General features: G+C 48.6%; 4 protein-coding genes across 4 annotated transcripts; 1 reads left to right on the top strand and 3 right to left on the bottom strand.

Annotated features, from left to right (window-relative positions):
• Window positions 1–730: 730 nt before the first annotated feature.
• BKA67DRAFT_16696 (uncharacterized protein) lies at window positions 731–2591 on the bottom strand. The gene is made up of 4 exons (XM_046095199.1): window positions 2126–2591; window positions 1781–2058; window positions 1534–1623; window positions 731–1415 (listed from the first exon to the last, which is right to left on the bottom strand). The coding sequence occupies exons 1-4, from the start codon at window positions 2346–2348 to the stop codon at window positions 828–830; spliced, it is 1179 nt and encodes a 392-aa protein (XP_045963658.1). The 5' UTR covers window positions 2349–2591; the 3' UTR covers window positions 731–827.
• A 4944-nt stretch (window positions 2592–7535) lies between these two features.
• On the bottom strand, window positions 7536–11474 carry BKA67DRAFT_16346 (uncharacterized protein). The gene has a single exon (XM_046095180.1). It carries the CDS (start codon window positions 11046–11048, stop codon window positions 7701–7703), a length of 3348 nt encoding a protein of 1115 aa, XP_045963657.1. The 5' UTR covers window positions 11049–11474; the 3' UTR covers window positions 7536–7700.
• Window positions 11475–11899: 425 nt separating this feature from the next.
• BKA67DRAFT_529673 (uncharacterized protein) lies at window positions 11900–13633 on the bottom strand (the record flags this gene model as incomplete). Its single annotated transcript, XM_046099107.1, has 1 exon — window positions 11900–13633. The coding sequence occupies one exon, from the start codon at window positions 13631–13633 to the stop codon at window positions 11900–11902; it is 1734 nt and encodes a 577-aa protein (XP_045963656.1).
• A 2402-nt stretch (window positions 13634–16035) lies between these two features.
• Window positions 16036–18858, top strand: BKA67DRAFT_589500 (uncharacterized protein; the record flags this gene model as incomplete). The annotated part of the gene is made up of 5 exons (XM_046104468.1): window positions 16036–16099; window positions 16159–16285; window positions 16356–17581; window positions 17640–18038; window positions 18092–18858. 5 exons carry the CDS (start codon window positions 16036–16038, stop codon window positions 18856–18858), a joined length of 2583 nt encoding a protein of 860 aa, XP_045963655.1.
• Between the last annotated feature and the right edge of the window lie 645 nt (window positions 18859–19503).

Raw genomic sequence — 19503 nt, 5'->3', positions numbered from 1 at the left:
ACAACCAGACGTGTCAAACTGAGCTCGTACTAAAAGATTTGCGTGTTTACATTGTGCAGCACACAAAATCGGACGCATCTGGTTTGATAGCCAAGCGTTTGGTTTGTTTGAGGAATGCGGGATGATGTAACTAGGGTGTAAATCATAATCAAACTTAATTTGGCGCCTCCAAATCTCGAGTAGCTACCCCTGGATCAGCAAGCAGGCCCGCTAAAAGGATACAGCTTGATCGATGATACTGGAGACTAGGTTGTTTCTGCACGATCATGGTACTGAATATGTATGTACAAGTGGTATAGGAATCAGACGCTGGACTAGCCTGTTCAGGACATATGTATTGTTCTATTATCAACGCTCGTTCAGTCGTATGCTGAGGTTTGAGCAGCCTCAAGTCTCTTAGAGAAGTGCCAAATATAGCGCTGCTATGTACAGAACTTGCCCCTTGAGTGGGCAAGCATGGTCGGACCCGTACAGCATCTTGTGGACGAGGTATTCGTCTTTCGCCCGACACGTTTGGCAATTAATTGAGCTGCGCAGTTTTTCGCATCTGGCCATCGATGCAACAGGCGTCGTGCCGGAATCGACGTTGTAGCGTAGGTGCTGCTTGGCATGCGAATGCCCTGAAGTGGACATCAACCAGTCAAGCAGCCCTGAATGCCCAACTCGCTCTAGTGTTATTCCAAACCCTTCGGAAACGCCATGCTGGTATCTCGAAAATGCAAGTTTATTGTACCAAAGCTGAGCTTATGCGATCTGAAAATGTCGTGTTCGTCGTCAAGCAACTCTCTTTCCAATGGTGAAAACCTTCCCGTTAATAATTATTATGTTCATTCGCCAGCCGTTGGGTCAGGATTGGTGGTTCGCAGGACTCTCCTCGAGTAGTCTTGATCATCCCGCAGAGTGTTGATGCTTTCACGGCTCTTGTTATCGAAGCGGCCGTATATGTTGGCAGCGTACGGATCCATTCGAGGATCGTGGGGCATCAAGCGGCTGCTCCTCCGCCCTACTGACTGTGCTTCGCTTTCCCAGACAGACGCCATTTCCGTCCTTGGCGTACCCATCATGCCAGCTGAGCTTCCTCGGAAACTATTCTGATGCTCCAACATGGAGCCTTCAGGGAGCTGGTTGCGCCTCTTCCGACGGAACCAGAAGAAAAAACCTACCGCTATTCCGAGAACCACAAATCCCAAGACACCGACCGCGATGCCAACTGCTGCGCCTGTCGATAGTCCCTTTTGTCCTGAGCTGACGTTGGCCGTGCTAGAGTCGGAAGTATATGCTGCCGTTGGCATAACTGTCACGGTCTGAAGTTGAACACTGCCTCCCTGGGTAATGGTCGAGACATATGTTGATGGTGAAGCCGTGGTCGAAGGCGTTGTGGAGGTAGCTTTGCCTACAGTAGTGCCAGTCGAATCCTATACAAGTTAGCAACTGCTATTCCAAAACTCTGTGTTATCAAAATAGATGCCATCGGATACTGAAGAGAAGAAAGCGAGAGCGAGTGCGACAACAAAGGAACTAGTTGTGGCATACAGAAATCTTTGAAGTAGTAGAGGTTTGAGTAGTAGGAGAGGTAGTGGTATCTACCGTAACAGTATTCTGTACGGTTTGAGTCACGGTGTCCTGATACCAGACACTGTTAAAATCAAGTATTCTCCATTGGCAGACACTTTGAAGACTGGCCCACAGGCCGCAAGAACAGTATTGAGGTCACACGGCGACCGTGTGGCAACATCCAAATATGGCATCGTATTTGCTGAGATAGAACTGGGAAACGTACCTGTGTAGTAGATGTTGCAGCTGCTGTTGTGCTCTTGGACCCTCCAGACGTCCCTGCTGCGGCCTTGCCCAGCTGCATATATCCATAGAGGCCAGAACCACCACATGTATCATCCGGGTAGCCTGGACAATCAATATTGCATTCTGATGTGTCGACTCGATCTCCTGTGTCGGGTGCGTAGTCGCTGCACCAGCAGTTTTTCTCTTGCACAATGGCGAAAGCGTAGTCGCCATTGCAGAAGTTGTAGCAGAGGCCGTCGGATTGAAAATTACTTGAATCTATAGTAGTACATGTCAGCAACGGGGGCCCGGGTATCTCCTAGCAGGGGCCACGGAGCAAACGTACTGGCACTGGAGCTTGTTGTGAGCAGGCTAGCACAATATGTCATATCTATCGAGGCAGCTGAGACTGCACTCGCTAGGCTCAACAGGCCAAGCAGGGCCTTGAGAGGCCTGGACCAATATAAATATGCCATAGTTGTATTCTTCAATGATATTATCTGTATAAACAAGTTAGTAAGAGGTTTGCTATTGTTGTTGATCGGCATCCCCAACGTTTTGCAGTCCATATGGCCGCTGATTTTGTTGCTGATAGACGCCAAAGCCGTGATTAAGTGTAAGATGACATGAGCTGGGAAACTCACAGAACAAGTCCTTCAGCGAATTGCTACCAGTGGGCAGCAGTAGTGATGGACAACCGGGTTGGATTGTCCGTGCAAATTGGTGTTGCAATTATCACAGACGTCTGATGGTGTAACTGGCCACGGCCATGGCAGTTACCCCCTGTCCCTATCAGGTGGACACAAATTGATCAAAGGCAGCAGTCAAAACCTGTATGTGTACTGCTACACTGCACGGAGCTCTCAAGAACAATGGCAGTTGGGGTGTACAGTGGTCCTCGGCGATACTGGCGATGATTCCACTGGTGTGACTGTGGTAGTGCAAACAGTCTTAGTGAGAATATACTTGGGCAATGGTGGAGAGTATTTGTATCTCCAATCTGCACGATCGTTGGTTGTCGGCCCAGACCGGATGTGACGAATAGAAGGCTCTACAATGCCTTGGAAAGCGAAGGCAGGGAGGTGGTTATGGTCACTGTGTTGTCGACACAAACAAACGAGCGATCAACAACACAACTGGCCACGAAGTCTCGAGAAGAGAAAAGCAGAGGGAATGAGTGGAGGAGAGGGCAACAAGGCGCCTAAATTGGCCGGAGCGGTATCAATCAAATGGATACCCTCCGGAGCTGCTGGACGTGAATTTACTTGGTGCTAAACGTGCTAGGTGCTGCACGACTGGGGGGTGTCTGTACGCGCCAAGCTGAATCGGTGACGGGTGGACTGAAGGCTGGTCGGATAGTATGCTTGTATCCTGTTGTCTGAGCCTGTGCCCGCAAGCCGGGTGGAGAGACAAAAGCGAGAGCTAGCACAGACACGAGAAAGAGTTGGAGCTTGCAGTAGCAGTGGTGTGGGGGGTGTGAAAGTGCGCAAAACCGTAATATCGGTCTTTTCGGAGGGGAAAGCAAAAATGTTGGACAAGCGAAACGAGGGAATGTAGTGTTGTTAGCGAGTGAGAAAACAAAAATAAGAGTGTGAATCCAATTCCAGTATGCGCAAATAGCCCCGCGATGCTTTAGAATAAAAATAAGATTTAACGAGTGTTAAGTAAGGTGAAGAAATAGAGATAGAAGGATGACTCGGATTGCGAAGTAACAATTTCAAAACAGGTTAACGGCAGGGAGTTGAAAACATTGGAAAATTGATGGAACGAGACGGGACATTTCCATGGATATTCGACTGGCAACAAACTTGGTCAACCTGACAAGACTTTGCTGGGCAAGGGTTGCTTGTGAGGCTCATACCCCTTTTGGCAAAGATGGCTACATTCGATAGTGATCGACCAAGATGAGCCGCTAGACTCGCAATTTGCCAGTAATTTCACAGCACTCTACTTGCCTACTGACAGTCTAGAGTCTTGAGTCTTGACCACACACATACATAACTTCGCCCTTCCCTTCAATTCAGGCACACCAATGCTCCTTGAAGTTGGCAAACAGGCAGAACATTTGGTCATGTGCACTTGATCCAGATAGTCTGATCATGATTGCTCAAGGGACTTAGTTAGACCTGGCTTCCAGCACCAGTACGTTCCATAACCTACCTAGTTTATTTCACAAAAATCGGCTATCATTTAATGGCCCCCATTGCTCTACCACAGTAGCTTTAGCAGTTCAGCTAGTGATCTGGTCCAGCACCACAGCTACCAAAAAAGGGAATTAGTGGGTCTGATCTAGCAGGGGCTTCAGCGGGAAGATGTCGTCACCACAGAAAATAAATTGCTAGAAACCTCCGGCGGCGGACGGGGACGGCAAGTCTACAGCTAAGTTTTATGGAATTCTACTTACAGTACAACCTGAAGCAGCTGGTCATGGAGTCAGTCCTGGATGGAATCGGGAACGTTCGTGGCAACAGCTTTATATGCATCCTCACAATCATCTGCGTTGGGTGGGGGTCACACTACATGCAATTGCAGCAGCACCACAATTTTCCCCAGCCTCTTGGTCATGTCAACACACGAGGAAATCAGGAATGTCAATTTCAGAACGAGAAAAGCACATGTTTATCTCTAGCTAAGCGAGCATGTTTGAAAGTGGGACATGACTCTCTGACTCTCCCTTTACACGTCAGCTGTGAGCTTGAGGGGTTTGGTGTTCATACCCAACTTTCCTCGCTTCTCAGGGAGGCAGTGAGGCACTAAAGGGAACACTTGCACGATGCCCATGTCAAAGTTAGGTATTTGATTATTGCCAAGTCTGCAGGATACTTCTTTGGACTCCGAAGCTTGCCTTAGCTTTTCCAAGGTTGTTCAAGGCTTACTTTCACTAGTGATTTGAATAATCCTAATTCCTACTGCAATTTACAGCAAGTTAACTGGAACGTCTTGTCGAATTTATCTGGGTCGGGTTTGTGTTATGGAACATCTCTTCTGTCTAAAGCACAAATTTCTTGGAATTCGAACTTGTGCAACGCTATGAATGCAGCTGGCTACCGTGCAGATGTGCGTGGTTCTTTCTGGAGCCCGTATACGCCCCCCATTAGGCGTGACAGATCAAACCAAGTCAGCATTCGTCACCGTATGGCTACACAATCGGTCTTTGAACCCGGTTGATCCGTCAGGAACCCGATTAAATGGCCGAGTTGTAAACAAACCTGATGATCTCAGGTGTTGTTGTTTCATCTCATTGCCGGTTCTTAGTCAATCAAGTTTATAGTGCATCCTGACCATGTAGTAGTATCAGATTCTAGGTTACGACAGTACTTGATCTCAATATCATCATCATGTCTCGACGAAGTCTCTCGGCACCCCACACTTTCACACCCTCCCAGCTCCTCACTTGTCAGGCAACCCTAGCACTTTTATATCGCGGCTTCACATGATTGATCAATGGCTCGTATCCTTAAACCAGGGGTCCAGTCCACCCTTGGCGACACGATGATAGGCCGTCAGATGTTCAAAATTTCAGCACAGCTCAAAGCTTGCGCCCGTCGTTATCAGCATTCAGGCCGCCGAAACAGGCATCTCGGTTTCTTGGAGGCTAGTTGCTGCGGCTATACAAATCTTCAAAACTGAGTTACTGTGTTGTGATTCATAAGTCTTTTGGCCCGACTCAGTGGGAATACTGCAGTTGTGGTCATCCATTGGTCATTATCAACGAGGTACTACATGGAGATTACTGGCGGCGTGGCTTCCTTGTGTAATGGTAGTAGGTTGATGACTCGGCTGTTCACGTATACATGTATCAAGTGGACGAGAGTCCACACCTTTTTTGATGCTTTGTGCAACCGTCGGAGTGACATACCGCTGTCAACGTAGCGAAAAAAATGCATGTTGCCACAACGTTTCTTGTTTGTCTTGACCAGATCCCCAGATTTGGAAGGAAACTCTATGCACGGCAAGTGCAATACATAGGCTCACATGCCAATTAACGTTCACGGCCACCGAGGAATCGGCATAACTTGATCAGATACCCGAAATGTGTGTGTGCCTACCGCAGTAGAAGTTTAAGGTGTATGCAACTTTTTATGGATGCAGGCGGCGCAAGCTAGGCAATCTGCAAGTCCACATCATCACAACCTCCTCAACATTACTGTGGTACGCCTATATTCAATCTAGCAAAATGAAATTGCATCTTTCTATACTAGCTTGATATATGACAATTGCGCGTGGCTATACATTACAGTAAGGTCTTGATGGCTATAGCCCTCGGTGCCAAGAAATGCCCGGTGCCGATATTCCAAAGGGCGTTACCGACCAGTTCTACCTGTTGGGCCGATGACACCGCCTCTGGTTTGTTTTGACACAAATATCGAGCACCCGGTAGTACTGATGTCAGCATTCATTTAATGACTGGCCAGCTCTCACACGGAAAAGCACTAGGAAAGTTGGTATATTCGTGTTTCCGGGTCTGGGTTGTACTTTCTGCGACAAGATATCAGCAATGATCCCACAAGTTCCTCTGAACACGTGCTGCCCATAACGGCGGTTTGAAGCAGCATGAAGAAGCCCCTGACTAGGTTTTAATCTTTTTGTAGTGGACATTGGTGAATTTCACCCAAATTCATCCAGTTTCTTCTGTCTACCTCAGCCCATTTCAGAAAATTGCGTGAAGAAATCAACGGTTGCAGCTGCACTTGCTACTACAATACGGATCCGTACTTATGGCTATTTCGCCGCTGACTAATGGGGAACTGCTTGGTCCGGCTTGTATCATTAAGTTATTACCACTTTGGCATCACACCTGCCCATCAGGAACGCGACGCAAAGAAATCGCGAAATGGGATCCAAGCGGATTTCGGAGCATTTAATCCTTCCTGCAGGATACAGATCTCGCTACCACCCCCGGATGGTCGGTTCATCTCGTTAAACACATTATCGGGTAGCGCTAGTTTGTTCACAAGAACGGCAACGGAATTGTGCTGCAAGATCTTGATGCGCTACCAAGCTGCCCGACATATTTACCCCTGACTAGCACGAAATTATGTACGTAGTAGATGATGGCTTGGATGACTTCGATGGCTTCGGGAGGCCCCCAGTATTTTTATGTCCCAGCCGCGTTGCCGGCCCTAGCCTTGGTTGAGGTGCCAACAATGGTCATCTTCGAACGAGCTCCGTTATGGGTGCTGAGGAGATTACGAGTTGTAAAATTCACAGTGCACAAAAGCGCGGCTCAGCGGGGCACCTGTCTGCTGTCAACTCCAGGGTTCAGTGATACCCACAAATATCTTAATTACATACATACATAGTAGCACACCGCGGATCCGAAATAATAGCGATCGACCATGTTCCTGGGTGTCGATCGTGGCGGAAGCACAGGCGCGTTCGCAGTGATTTGTGTCAATGTGGAGAACCGGACCACAACTTGTTCAATACGGGTCCAGGAGCATCGTAAGCAGTCGTCGCGTCAGCACACGGTAATGCCGATATCTACGAAAGCCGGGAACCTGAAACTATCTACTAGAAATTTTCTAGCGGGAATCATTACAGGGCGACTTTTCACAGCTAGTTTTCGGTCAAGCTCAAGTCAGCTTTGAGCCACCCATTTATTGATCTGAGGATAAAGATCAGCTTCATGATTCTATAATTTAAGTAATCGTCTCCATCATGGCCTGCACGCGTCGTAGCAAATTACTACATATATGAAACAATGGAAGTCAAGATATAACCCAACAAATGCACCATGATTTGAGAAATAGCCCAGGCGGCAAACATCGCTTGTGAAAATAAAATCCTGGCTCTACCCAAGCCAACCTCAGACATACAATGACCGTGCCAGGAACGCCTTTAGACCGTGGCCTTGTGAAAAACTCCCTTCCGTGATAAAATCCGTACAGTTGTATCCCTTAGCCTTCGAGCCTACGTGCTCAAGGACGGTCCGGGCTCGCACTCCGGCTTTGACTCTCAATGCTTTCCACCATTTCTAAGACTCTTGTCCGCGCACGTTCAGGACGCTTGATTTCCACAGCTTCTGCGGATAGAATTGGCGCGTCACTGTGAGCAGAATCATGCGATCGATGTCTGTCGCTACGGGCACCTGGGAAGGGACTCAAAGAAGTAGAAGAATAGGGGTCATGTCTCATCTCCAACGCCGAAAGCAAGCCTTGCGATTCCCCTGACAAGTGGTGCTCGTCCGGGATATCCAAATCCTCTACACCAAGTGCCGAGTCCATCATGTCCCGGTACGGAGGCATACTGGACATGACACCAATGTCAGAACCTATAGCTGAGTCGACAGTCTCTCTCTGCTTCCCCTTATCCAGCAGTTTGTTCTCGTCTCTCAAAATGTACTTTTCGGGGTCGTTGGTTGATAACGCAACTCCGATAGGCTCAGTCTCTGAATCATCCCCGAGTTCGTACTTCTTATTTTCCATCTCTTCCTCCGGGTCAATGATCATTACGCTCTTCGCGCTCTCGATGTCTGGTTCGCCATTCACCACGCGCAGGCGCTCCTTAGGCACCGTAAACATGACTTGAACGAGCCGTCTCTCGACAGCCTTCTCGATATCCCATTCATCATCATCACCATCCCGCCGCCGGCTTAGTGGTAGATCATCATCATTATGCTCAGCATCCTCGGCTTCCCAAGCGCCGCGACCAGCTTTTCTCCTGAAAAGACCACCAGCGGCGATCCCGCCTAGACCGCCAAGCCGAGGGTCATAATCTGAAGCCTCGGCCATGCTGTCCCGAATAGGACTGTCACCACGGCTACCTGACGACGACGACGGCGTTGGTCCGCTAAAGACGCGGCGAAGGCTGCCCAACCATCCTCGGCTAAGGCGTGGTTTATTTTTGCTGGGGCTGCCTGGCGTCTCATCCTCCCCACTGTCACGCTTGCCTAGTAGGAGTGATGGCCCTTCAGCTTGCAAAGCCGGAATGGATTTAGCGGTGTGATATGATGGTTGACTACCCTCGGAACTACTTGTTCCCGTCCTCTCCTCTGCGGCTGTATTCGACGCACCGATGCTGAATCCGGTACGCAGATGTGAGCGTTGAGACCCGGACCGGGACATATTGCGACTCGCCTCAGATAAATTACTGTTCGTCCGTGAATCATCGTCGGCGTTATAACCCGAACGAGCTGACACCATCGATATCACTGTGTTACGTCTTTGTGGTGATGCTCTACCACCACCGCCTGCGCTGTGAGTCGCCATTCGACCCGTAAGGAGAGCGTCAGCTGCGTCGACATCAGACATCCAGTCCTGGACGTCGGGGTCTGGGTGTAGACGTCCCTCGGGACTGGGACTTTGCGTTGTGCGACAATTTGGGGGGAAGGAGATTGGTCTCTCAGCTGTTGGTGTCAGGAACGGATCCGAAAACGTGCTTTCACCTTGAAAGTCCCTGACTGGACTCATGGGATCTTCGAATGCATGGGCTTCCTCATCTGCTTCATAAATGGGATGAATCCCGCCGGGCCTTTGCGAGCGGCCTCCTGGTGGGGAATCATAGTTGACACCAGTAGCGGGTATATAATGGCCGCGAGCTGCTCTCGGAGCCACCGGTTTCCTTATGATCGGCGTTGGTGCATACATAGCAGGAATTACATCCATGCTGCTCCGGTCGCCTTGGAGACTTTGGTACCCTAGGGATCTGCCACCAGTAACGTACGGATCATGGCCACCCGTATACCAACCAATTCCCTGTCCCTCATCGTGTTCCATCATTGGATCGTCTTGGAGAAAGTGGCCGTTATCTTGAGCCAAGGAGCGAATGACATCCTCCCGCTTCCCATACTTGCGCCTTTGGCGCGAACGGCAGAGAAAATACACCAAAACTGCAAGTAGGATCGCTCCTAGACCTAACCCAAGGCCAAGACCGAGGCCCAAACGTCGCTTGGCGGCATTATCCTCATCCGAAGATTTGTCACTCGAACCGTCTGTAGGAGCACCATGAATTGGATTGGTGTAATCGTCAGCCCAAGCCATGCTGGTTAGGTTCAAAAACAAGGGCGATCCATTTGTAGTCTGTCGTTTAAGTTTGCTTTCGGAAGAAGTGATCTCATAACCTCCGTATACCATCATGACATTGCCAGGTAGTAGTGCTGCTCCATGACCATAAATCCCAGATGATGGTTGTGTCTCTGGTATCGACCATTGCCAATCTCCTGTCCCGCCATATCCGACACCAATATTGAGAACAACAAGTTGTGGTGAAGCCGGCGCTGAAGTATTTCCAACCCATCCTCCTAGTAGCACGATGGCGCTTCCATCTTCGTTGAGAACAGATGTATGACCTGATCGTGGGTCCACACTCGGGGAAGTGCTCTTAATCGCCAGCTCCGTGGAACTCGAAGAGCTTGCTGCACTTATACCAACATATCCCCAACTCTCTTCTGGCAGACTCCAAATAGCTGCGGTGCTGATGTTGACGAAGGCTGATTTCGTGTGACCACCAAGGAGCACGTAGTTTACCTGCTGTGTAACGGTGCCTGACCTATTCGATATTGAGGGTGAAAGTCCCGTTAGAGTGAAACCTGCCTCGGCAACCGGCGAGCCTTTACTCGACAATGATTCTACAGCATAGGCTGAACTACTGGAATCAGATGGCGAAAGCTTCAACATTTGATTCGAATACGTTGCTTCGCTCTGAGATGTTGGATCACTCCTGGTCTGGTTTGGGCACATGCCTCCATATACATAAACATCCATCGGATCCATAACGGGCTCCAGCGTTGTCGAAAAGCTTAGACCGGCACCGAGAAATCCCGGACTGGGACTGCTTGATCTCATTGAGCTTTGAACCCATGCTGCATCTAAAGCACCTTGCGGAGGGTCAAGAGTCCATACACTTGCGCTACTGAAGGACGAACAGTTACCCGCGTAGACAATAAGAGTCCCATTATCAGCGATTGTCGGTGTAAATGATGTGCTGTTGTTGACGAGGAATGGCAGCTCGGATGACAAAGTCTGGAATGCTACCTTGGATGACTGGATGGTGCTTGAGAAATTGAGTGCCAATAGTGCGACAGAGTTGTCTTGTGGTGAAAAGATGTAAGCAACATCAGAGCTGACATTTTGTTGTAGAGGCACGCTATTCGAGTCCGCTAATAGGATAGTCGTTGGTGTATCTGGTAGCCCTTGCGCCAGGCCGATTTGTAGTAACGGCGCCAGTGCAAAGAAGATGGAACACCGGATAGCTGCCGGCGGCCGCGGTGAGGCCGACCTTGGGACGCCGTGAGCGAAGGGCGATGCCATCCCGAAGGAAAGAAGCATTGTCGTATTAGCTCGCCAGCATCATCTGCCTTCTGTCCACTGCATGCAGCTTTATTCAAGAAGGGGACGAATAGAAAAGGCAGAAACGGCCTTGTAAGAAGCAAGCTGAGTGCTTAACTCTGTGCATACATAGAGCTGGGACCATCAACGTTTGGCGGGGCGGACGATGAGGTGTCAATGTCAATACGAACGGTTAGCGACAAACGCACGGCTCAAATGACGGACAATGGCTTATTATGTTGAAACGAAGATCAACAAAGCCCCATTCGATCTTGTCCAACGGTCGTACTGAAGCCTCGATCGTAGTGGGGTTATTATGAGTGCAAGATGGCCCCAACCTGCAAACTTCCGATTCTCGATGTCGCATCTAACGGGAAGCAAAGTTGTTAAAATTTGAAATCTGTCATCCAATGCTGGGGAACCAACAGCCCAAAACAGAGATGATGTTCCAAAATCCGGAGGCTGGCGGGGAGGTTGGCATAGCAACAAGCGTCGCTAAAATCTTGATAAGAATAGCAACAGGCATTAGATCCTGGGTATGTGTGCCAACTCCAACTTTTGGGTAGTTGGATATCACGTTCAATTAAAAGAGGGAAAAAAGAAGGATAAGAAAGGTGAAAGAAGAAGGAGAAACCAAATTACAACTACACGAATAAATTGCGATAATAACCAGTACCCACATGGGTGTTCAAGTGATGCTGCTTTCAGCTTCCCCAGAAACATTGCTAACACGATGAGCGGCCCTCGCCGAATCACCTGCAAAGGTTCAGACACGATACCAACCCAAAGCCGTTCTATCACCGCTCCTTACTGCGAACCCTTTACACTGCAGGAGCAGAATTTGTGCCAGTCTAAACGCTAGCAATGGCCTTCTTCTTTGCTTCGTCTTGAAGACTATTAATGGTTTTCTTCAGTTGGGCGTTTTCTCTTGCCTGGTTTTGAAGGTTGTGTACGGTATTGCTTAGTCGAACGTTCTCTCCTTGGGTTTTCTTGACAGCATCCAACAAAGCCTTTAATGCTTTTTCTGCGACATGACCTTCGATATCCCGTGGAATTACCCCAGCAGCCTTGTTTTGCGAATAGTTGTTCGAGAGCAAATCGTTGAGCTGTCTTTCAACGTCTTGCTTTTGTTGCTCCTTCTCTCGTTCTCTTTGCTGTGATTCCATTAGCTCTTTTCGCAAAGCCGCGAAGTCCTCAGCCGCCTTCTGTTGACCTCCGGTAAGAGTCGTTAGGACAGACTGCATTCTCGCGTGCTCATACTCGGCCTTTCCCTTGTACGTCTTGAGTTCACCTTCCAGCTCCGCAATGTGTTGATCCGATTCTGTCTTCTCCGCAGCCAACGCCCGAATTTCTTCCTCGTGCGCGTCTCTTTGCTTCGCTAGATGCGCGGGGCCCTGAGTTAAAGGTAACTCAGGGTCAACCACCGACACTACGGTTGGCCGATTTTCCATCACACGGGTAGCCTTGGTTCCTGGGCGGTCACCAAATGCCGGGAGCACGAAGATGGGACCGCGGTCACTAGCACTGGCCTTGATACGATAGAACCGTGTGGAAAGGTCTACAGAGATGATGCCACGTTCAAAATCCCCAGCGTAATCCCAGAGTGTATTTCCTGTAGTTCCTTCTTGTCGGTAATTCTGGATGGAAGCGTCTTCAGATATCTGCTTCTTGTCTAAGAGTTGGTGGATATATGTCATAACATCATCTCCAGCATTGGCCAATATCCAGCGGTCCTGAGGGAAAACGACCTCCCTCCCTGAGCGTCCATCAGGGCCTTGGACGCTCATGTGTTGCATGGGAATGATGGCTTCACCATTTAACACTTCCAGACAATTGCTGTACGCGATCTCAAGATCATGCATACGGGACACGAGCTGCTGTGTGAAGAGTAGCCATTGACCAATCAGCGTGTTCTTGGCAATATCGAGCTGTTCAGCTTCTACTTCATGCTCTGTCGGAAGTATCGAGAGAAGACCGCCTGTACTTGAGAATTCATGGTCAAGAATTTCGAGGCAATCATTGGCGTGTCTAAGAAGATTCCAGTGTCGCTTGAACGGCATCTCCTGGCTTTGCTCCTCATAGTTCTTAGACCAAGCTTTAGCTTCAGCGTCTTCTTGCTTGACAGACTTCTTCGTCTCGATTTTGCATAGGGGACAGAAGATGTCAAGCCCTGTTGTATCACTGTTGGACTTGGCCAAGTTGACAAGCGAATTCAAGGGGCGATGGTGGTTTGGGTCATCTGAAATGTAGACTTCCTCGAGGTTGTTGAGCCAGTCAAACGCCTCGTCCTGGACGAACTTTTTCGCATCAGCATCTCCCGAGTTGGCGTTGCCAATCTCTCCTGGTCCTTGTGATGGTGCAATGGTTGAGATGAGGTGTACGAGCGATTGGGCGTGCTTCTTGAGCGCTGCGAGAGTGGGTGGTCTTCCTGGAGTCGATAGGTAGCTGCAGTTCACATGTGAAAACATTTCATGGCTGCCAATTCTATTCTCGTCGAGGTACGAAGCCCAATACGGTATAGCCCAATCGGTTGCCTCGACATAGCCAGCTCGCGACTTGTATGGGTCTGTTACTTGATCTGCCATATTGACTACAGAACCAAGGAAGGGCGACTGATATTACTGCACACATAAAAAGTTTAAGATACAGAACGAGACAAAAGTCTGGGTGGATAAAAAGGAAGATTGAAGAAGTCTATGGGTGAACGACATCATGTGTCAACCTTTGTTCGGCATCTATTTACCAAGGGAGAAAGGGTCTTTCCTGGCATGGGAATGTTTGAGTGAATCCACGGCATTCCACACTCATAATAGGAGCAGACAGAATTCCGAAAACAAAGGGTACTTCACCGGACAAAGACCTGTGAATGAGTCCTAATAATATGATTATTAACAATAAGCCCTGAGGTCCGGTAGACTCTAATAATATTTGGTCCATCCTTTAGAATATGCTTAGATTTTGTGTTTTTGAGATTGGCTAATTGCTTCATATTATGCAGGTAAAATATGATGGCTGGACTATATTTTGTTGTTATAGATGTAGCTTTGTGATGAACTTCAAGTATGTCTATCTTCGTAGGACAGTTGTTATCTCAGCTTAGGCCAAGCTTAAGCGATGCGCTTACAGGAATTTGAAACAATTTCAGTGGGAGGGGGGGTTGAAACTCCGAAAACATGTGTTATGCAATACTATGTTGGAATCGGAGCCTTTGGAGGCCTGCAACGGTGATGCCGAACCATTTGATGCAGTTCGTTGAAAGATATAGTACATTGACCAACCATAACATTGTATCACCACAGTATGCAACCATGCATATGTATTCAACACCAAAGCCCCGCATCTTTATCACAGCGGTCTAGACTGCGAAAGACCCTGAAGACCCTCCAGGGACCCAATCTACCCAAATCCACCTTCAGGTAAAGAATTTGTCAATATCGAATGCATACCATGAAGAGGCCGCCAAGCACTCGAATGCACAAAGCCACATTGAGTGCCGACTAGTGATTGAGGGTAGCTGAAGAGATCAAGTGGTGTGGTATGACAACGGTGGGTACTATGCATGGTATTTGGACCACCACTAATCATTTCTACTTAACAGTTTCAGATTGGTTGCCTCCGCCGAAAAGCTTCCTGTGTCACATGCAACGACCCGTCATCATCTTTACGATTGCCGTGAGGGGAGTGCGATGCACACAGACGTATTTTGTAACACAAATCTTTACCAAATAGCCATTACTGCAGATGTCAAACGGCCTTGACCAACATGAATGAGGCCGATGATTACATACATAACATTCAAATCATTACTCAATTAGTGTTGGCACAGGAGACAACAAAGCAAAAGATCGCTAGATAATGTTTCCATTGAATTTCCTGTGGATGAGAGGAAACAGAAATTCTGACATACGTCAAAATGTCATGTCGACTAACAACATAGAGTCGAACCATGTTAATCGCAAGGTTTGGAGGGGGGAATCCAAGCATATGCTACGAAGCTTGGACGAATGCGCGACGGCGTTTGTGAGGTCATCTGGTCTTAGTCAATAGTGCAAAAGCAAAGTCGATCACCATTAAATAGTTGATGCCGCTATTCTCCAAGATCGCAAACAAGGAGGCTTGGAATTTCAATCGCAAAGAGTGATGCTGATTTACTCACCGATTCCCATCACTGTTATTGTTTCTTGGGAAGGTATTTTTTGGGGGGTTGCTTAGGGGAAAGTTCATCCTCTATTCCCTGCACAGGTCTGCCCTCATTTGGTCGTCTGTTCCTCTGTGCCCTGCGGCCGCATATTTCGACAACAGGGTCTCGTCAATCTAAGTTTGAGATCTCATTTAAATGATGATCCAATAGCGTCCTGTCATATCACGGCACGGCCACGACAATGAAGCTAAAACCGCTCTACTATCCACCGGCTTCTGCCATCTGTGAGTATCGCAGCGCTAAAGCAGGACTGAGCTGAGAATTCTTGGAACGGAGACACGATAGACTACACCACATTCCGCGCTTCGCTGCCGTGGTGCACCCCAACCAGACAGGGGTACATTGCAAACCCGCGTCATCGGCTCGCTATCAAGATCCTGTAACCAGCCTTTCATTACCCCAGTCTCAAAAGTCTCAGCTGCCCTGCAGTCTGAACTTTGAAAGCCTGGCCAAATTGAGGCTCAGTTCTTTTTGTCTCTTTCTCAATTGTAGAGAGGACTCTACTCTCGACGCCCTCCCGTCGAGTTAAGCGACTATATCAGCAGCGTCAGGACTGGTTGAAGTGTAGCGACGTCTCAGAAAACGAGCACGTTGCAACGCCTCTGTGGTCCCTCAATTTCAATTGCTATCCCAGCGGCATCCACATTCCTAGACGGCGCGCTGCAGAAACAATTTTCATTGCGTGGTCTCATAAAGCTTCGCCAACACCTACACATCAAGGCCCCGCGGCTTTCCATATTTCGATCTCCAACTACACGAATATTATCTTAGTCACGCGGACTCAATATGTCCAGCTCGAACGCGAGTAACGTGGGTTCGTCGCGAGATACGACGCCGGTCTCCTTGTCCAGTGAGCTGCTCATTTCGATTTTGCACATACCGTACGCCTTTTGCTCACAGGCAGTCTAGATCTTGTTGCGACATTGGTACCAGTTGCTGTTCTTGCTGGTGTCTACTTCGTCATCTTCTTGTTCTTGCGCAGGAGCAACAGACGATGGTATGCGCCTCGTACTTACATAGGAAGTTTGCGCGAGAGGTATGTCTCTTCCAACTTAACTCCCAACTCTTCGCTTTGGCAATATACTGATGAGCACTCCGCTTCCAAGTGAGCGAAGTCCAAATCTCGACTCCGGATGGTTTTCATGGTTAGGTCAAGTCTACAAGATACCCGACTCTTATGCGCTTCAGCACCAGTCATTGGATTCGTACTTGTTCTTGCGTTTCTTGAAAGTCCTCACTGTTATCGCCTTCGTTGGTTGTTGTATCACTTGGCCGGTTCTTTTCCCGGTAAACGCAACTGGGGGTGGCGGACAAACACAACTGGACATTCTCTCGTACTCAAACATTGGCAGCTCACAGAAGAACCGATATTATGCTCACGTTTTCTGTGCATGGCTATTCTATGGCTTTGTCATGTACATGATTCTGAGAGAGTGTATCTTCTACATCAACGTCCGACAGGCATTTCTTCTGTCGCCCTACTACGCCAACCGTATCTCCTCTCGAACGGTCCTCTTTACTTCTGTTCCCGATGCCTACTTGGACGAAGCCCGACTGCGGAAGGTCTTTGGGGATGCAGTCAGGCGGATTTGGATTAGCGGAGATACCAAGGAGCTCGAAGATCTTGTTAAAGAGCGCGAGAAGGTCGCCATGAAGCTTGAAAAGGCAGAGGTCAAGCTGCTCAAGTTGGCCAACGGTGCGCGCCTCAAGGCCATCAAGAAGGGAGGTTCTGCAGAAAGACATGAGGCCACTGCTGATGCCGAGTCTGGTAGCTTAGCTGCCCGCTGGATTCCTACTAAGAAGCGACCCTCTCACCGGCTTGGACCATTGGGACTTGTTGGCAAGAAAGTGGATACTATCAACTGGTGCCGAACAGAACTGGAACGTCTAATCCCTGAAGTTGATAAGGCACAAACCTCGTTCCGCGATGGTCACTACAAGAAAATCGCGGGTGTGTTCATCGAGTTTCACACTCAATCTCAGGCAGAGGCCGCAAATCAGGTACTGGCACACCACCAGGCTTTGCAAATGTCGCCCAAGTTCATCGGCATAACCCCTGGCGAGGTCGTCTGGAAGTCTCTGAGAATTTCTTGGTGGCAGAGAGTAGTACGCCGTTTCGCTGTCCTTGGCTTCATCGCGGCACTTATCATCTTCTGGGCTATTCCTGTTGGAGTCGTCGGTGTCATCTCTAACGTCAGCTATCTCGAGAACAACGTCTTTTTCCTCACCTGGCTTAAGCAGGTCCCTACCGTCATCATGGGTGTGATCACAGGCCTGCTTCCGTCGGTAGCCCTGTCCATTCTCATGTCCCTCGTTCCTGTCATTATGAGACGTAAGTTGCTTCATCAGTCATGCATATACCGAAGAAACAAGATATTAACCTTGTGCAGTGTGCGCCAAACTATCTGGTGAACCATCGCTATCGCGAGTGGAACTGTTCACGCAGAACGCATACTTCGCCTTCCAGGTGATCCAGGTCTTCTTGATCACGACGGTTACATCTTCAGCTTCCGCTGTGGTGCCCCAAATCGTGAACGATCCCAAGAGCGTTACATCACTGCTTGCTGAGAATCTGCCAAAAGCCTCAAACTTCTACATCAGCTACTTCCTTGTCCAAGGTCTTGCCATCGGAATGAACGTGTTAACCCAGGTTGTCGGCTTCTTCATATTCACGCTTCTTTACAAGTTTCTGACTGGTACCCCGCGTGCCATGTATAACAAGTGGGCAAATCTGAGCGCCATCTCCTGGGGAAGTGTTTTACCAGTTTATACCAACATTGCCGTAATCAGTAAGTTCTCGCTGATAGTCATTGGATAGTAGGGCATGAATTAACACATCTAGTGATCACGTATGCTGCAATTGCGCCGTTAGTATTAGGTTTTGCTACCATTTCCCTTGGCCTTTTCTACTTGGCCTGGCGTTACAACGTCTTGTTCGTAACGGATACCAAGATTGATACTCGCGGTCTGATCTACCCGCGCGCATTGAAACAGTTGTTCGTTGGTATTTACATTGCGGAGATCTGCATGGTCGGTCTCTTCGGTGCTTCCGTTGCCATCGGCCCGCTCGTTCTGATGATCATTTTCCTGATCTTCACTGTCCTGTTCCATATGACTGTGAACAGTGCCGTGAACCCACTATTGCACAACCTTCCCAAGTCACTTCAGGCCGAAGAGGACTCCCTCAGAAACAAGCTTAGTGACGGTCCAATCAGCGACGGCAAGAATGGTGCGACTGGCACGTCTGAGAAAGTGGCCCCTGTCACAACAGAGAAGAAACCTTCCGCGATTGTCAAGTTCCTGAAGCCTTGGGCTCACGAGGACTTCGCAACCATGAGGAACATTGTCCCTAGTGATGGAGCCGACTTTGACAATCTGTACAGTGAGGAAGTTCAGCATAACGCCTACTATCCTCCCGCGGTCACAACCCCAACGCCACTGTTATGGATTCCGGAGGACCCTGCCGGTATTTCGAAGCAAGAAGTGAGGGACACTGGTAGAGTCATTCCAATCACCGATGAGGGATGCATTCTCAACGATAAGAACAAGCTTGAGTGGGATACTGAGGGCGTCCGTCCTCCATTGTGGGAGGAGAAGATCTACTACTAATCATTACGACGAAATCGTTTCCGAGTCTTGACAAGTAGCGGATGGCACATGGTTATTGCTCAAGTGCTGCAAGCCTTTTAAGTCTGTGAGAGGTTATGGAATAGAACAATTCAAGATTGAGAGCATGGTGGTTCATTACGACATTGTTGGAAGTGGTTTGTGGAGTGCTGATACCCGTCTGAAAGAGGTTTCCAAGTTATTCTATTTGTAATTATTAATATTAAAACGTACGAGTTGAATGAGGTATGACGTTGGAGAATCGCTATCGTTCTATTACAAAAGCATCGTCTGCACAGGCTGATGACTCCAGGGCAATTTTCATCGTCCTCTTTCTCTTTTCTTTTTCTCTTCCCCCCTGCGTAATCGATGTAATGGGCATAAGCCGGATCGCCATGTTCAAGTGTGATCTGATTTGCACGCGAAGGCGCATTACGTTACTCCCATCACCATCTCTGCTACACAATTTTAGACTGTATTGAGTGGTGGTTACCTGAGGTACCGACATTGAGTAAGCAATGCAAGCGTGTCATGGCATAACCCCACCAGCCAGGGTTCGTGACATGCATCCTGATGTTTTCTCTCAGGTTGGTTATAAGCGATCAGTATTAGCCATGCGTAACTATAGCGATGGGAGTGACACCACAG

The sequence above is a fragment of the Truncatella angustata genome (genome assembly GCF_020726525.1).
Source record: "Truncatella angustata strain MPI-SDFR-AT-0073 chromosome Unknown BKA67scaffold_1, whole genome shotgun sequence".
NCBI lineage: Eukaryota > Fungi > Ascomycota > Sordariomycetes > Amphisphaeriales > Sporocadaceae > Truncatella > Truncatella angustata.
Note: the sequence above shows the minus strand (reverse complement) of the source record. Positions and strands in the feature narration are given on the sequence as shown.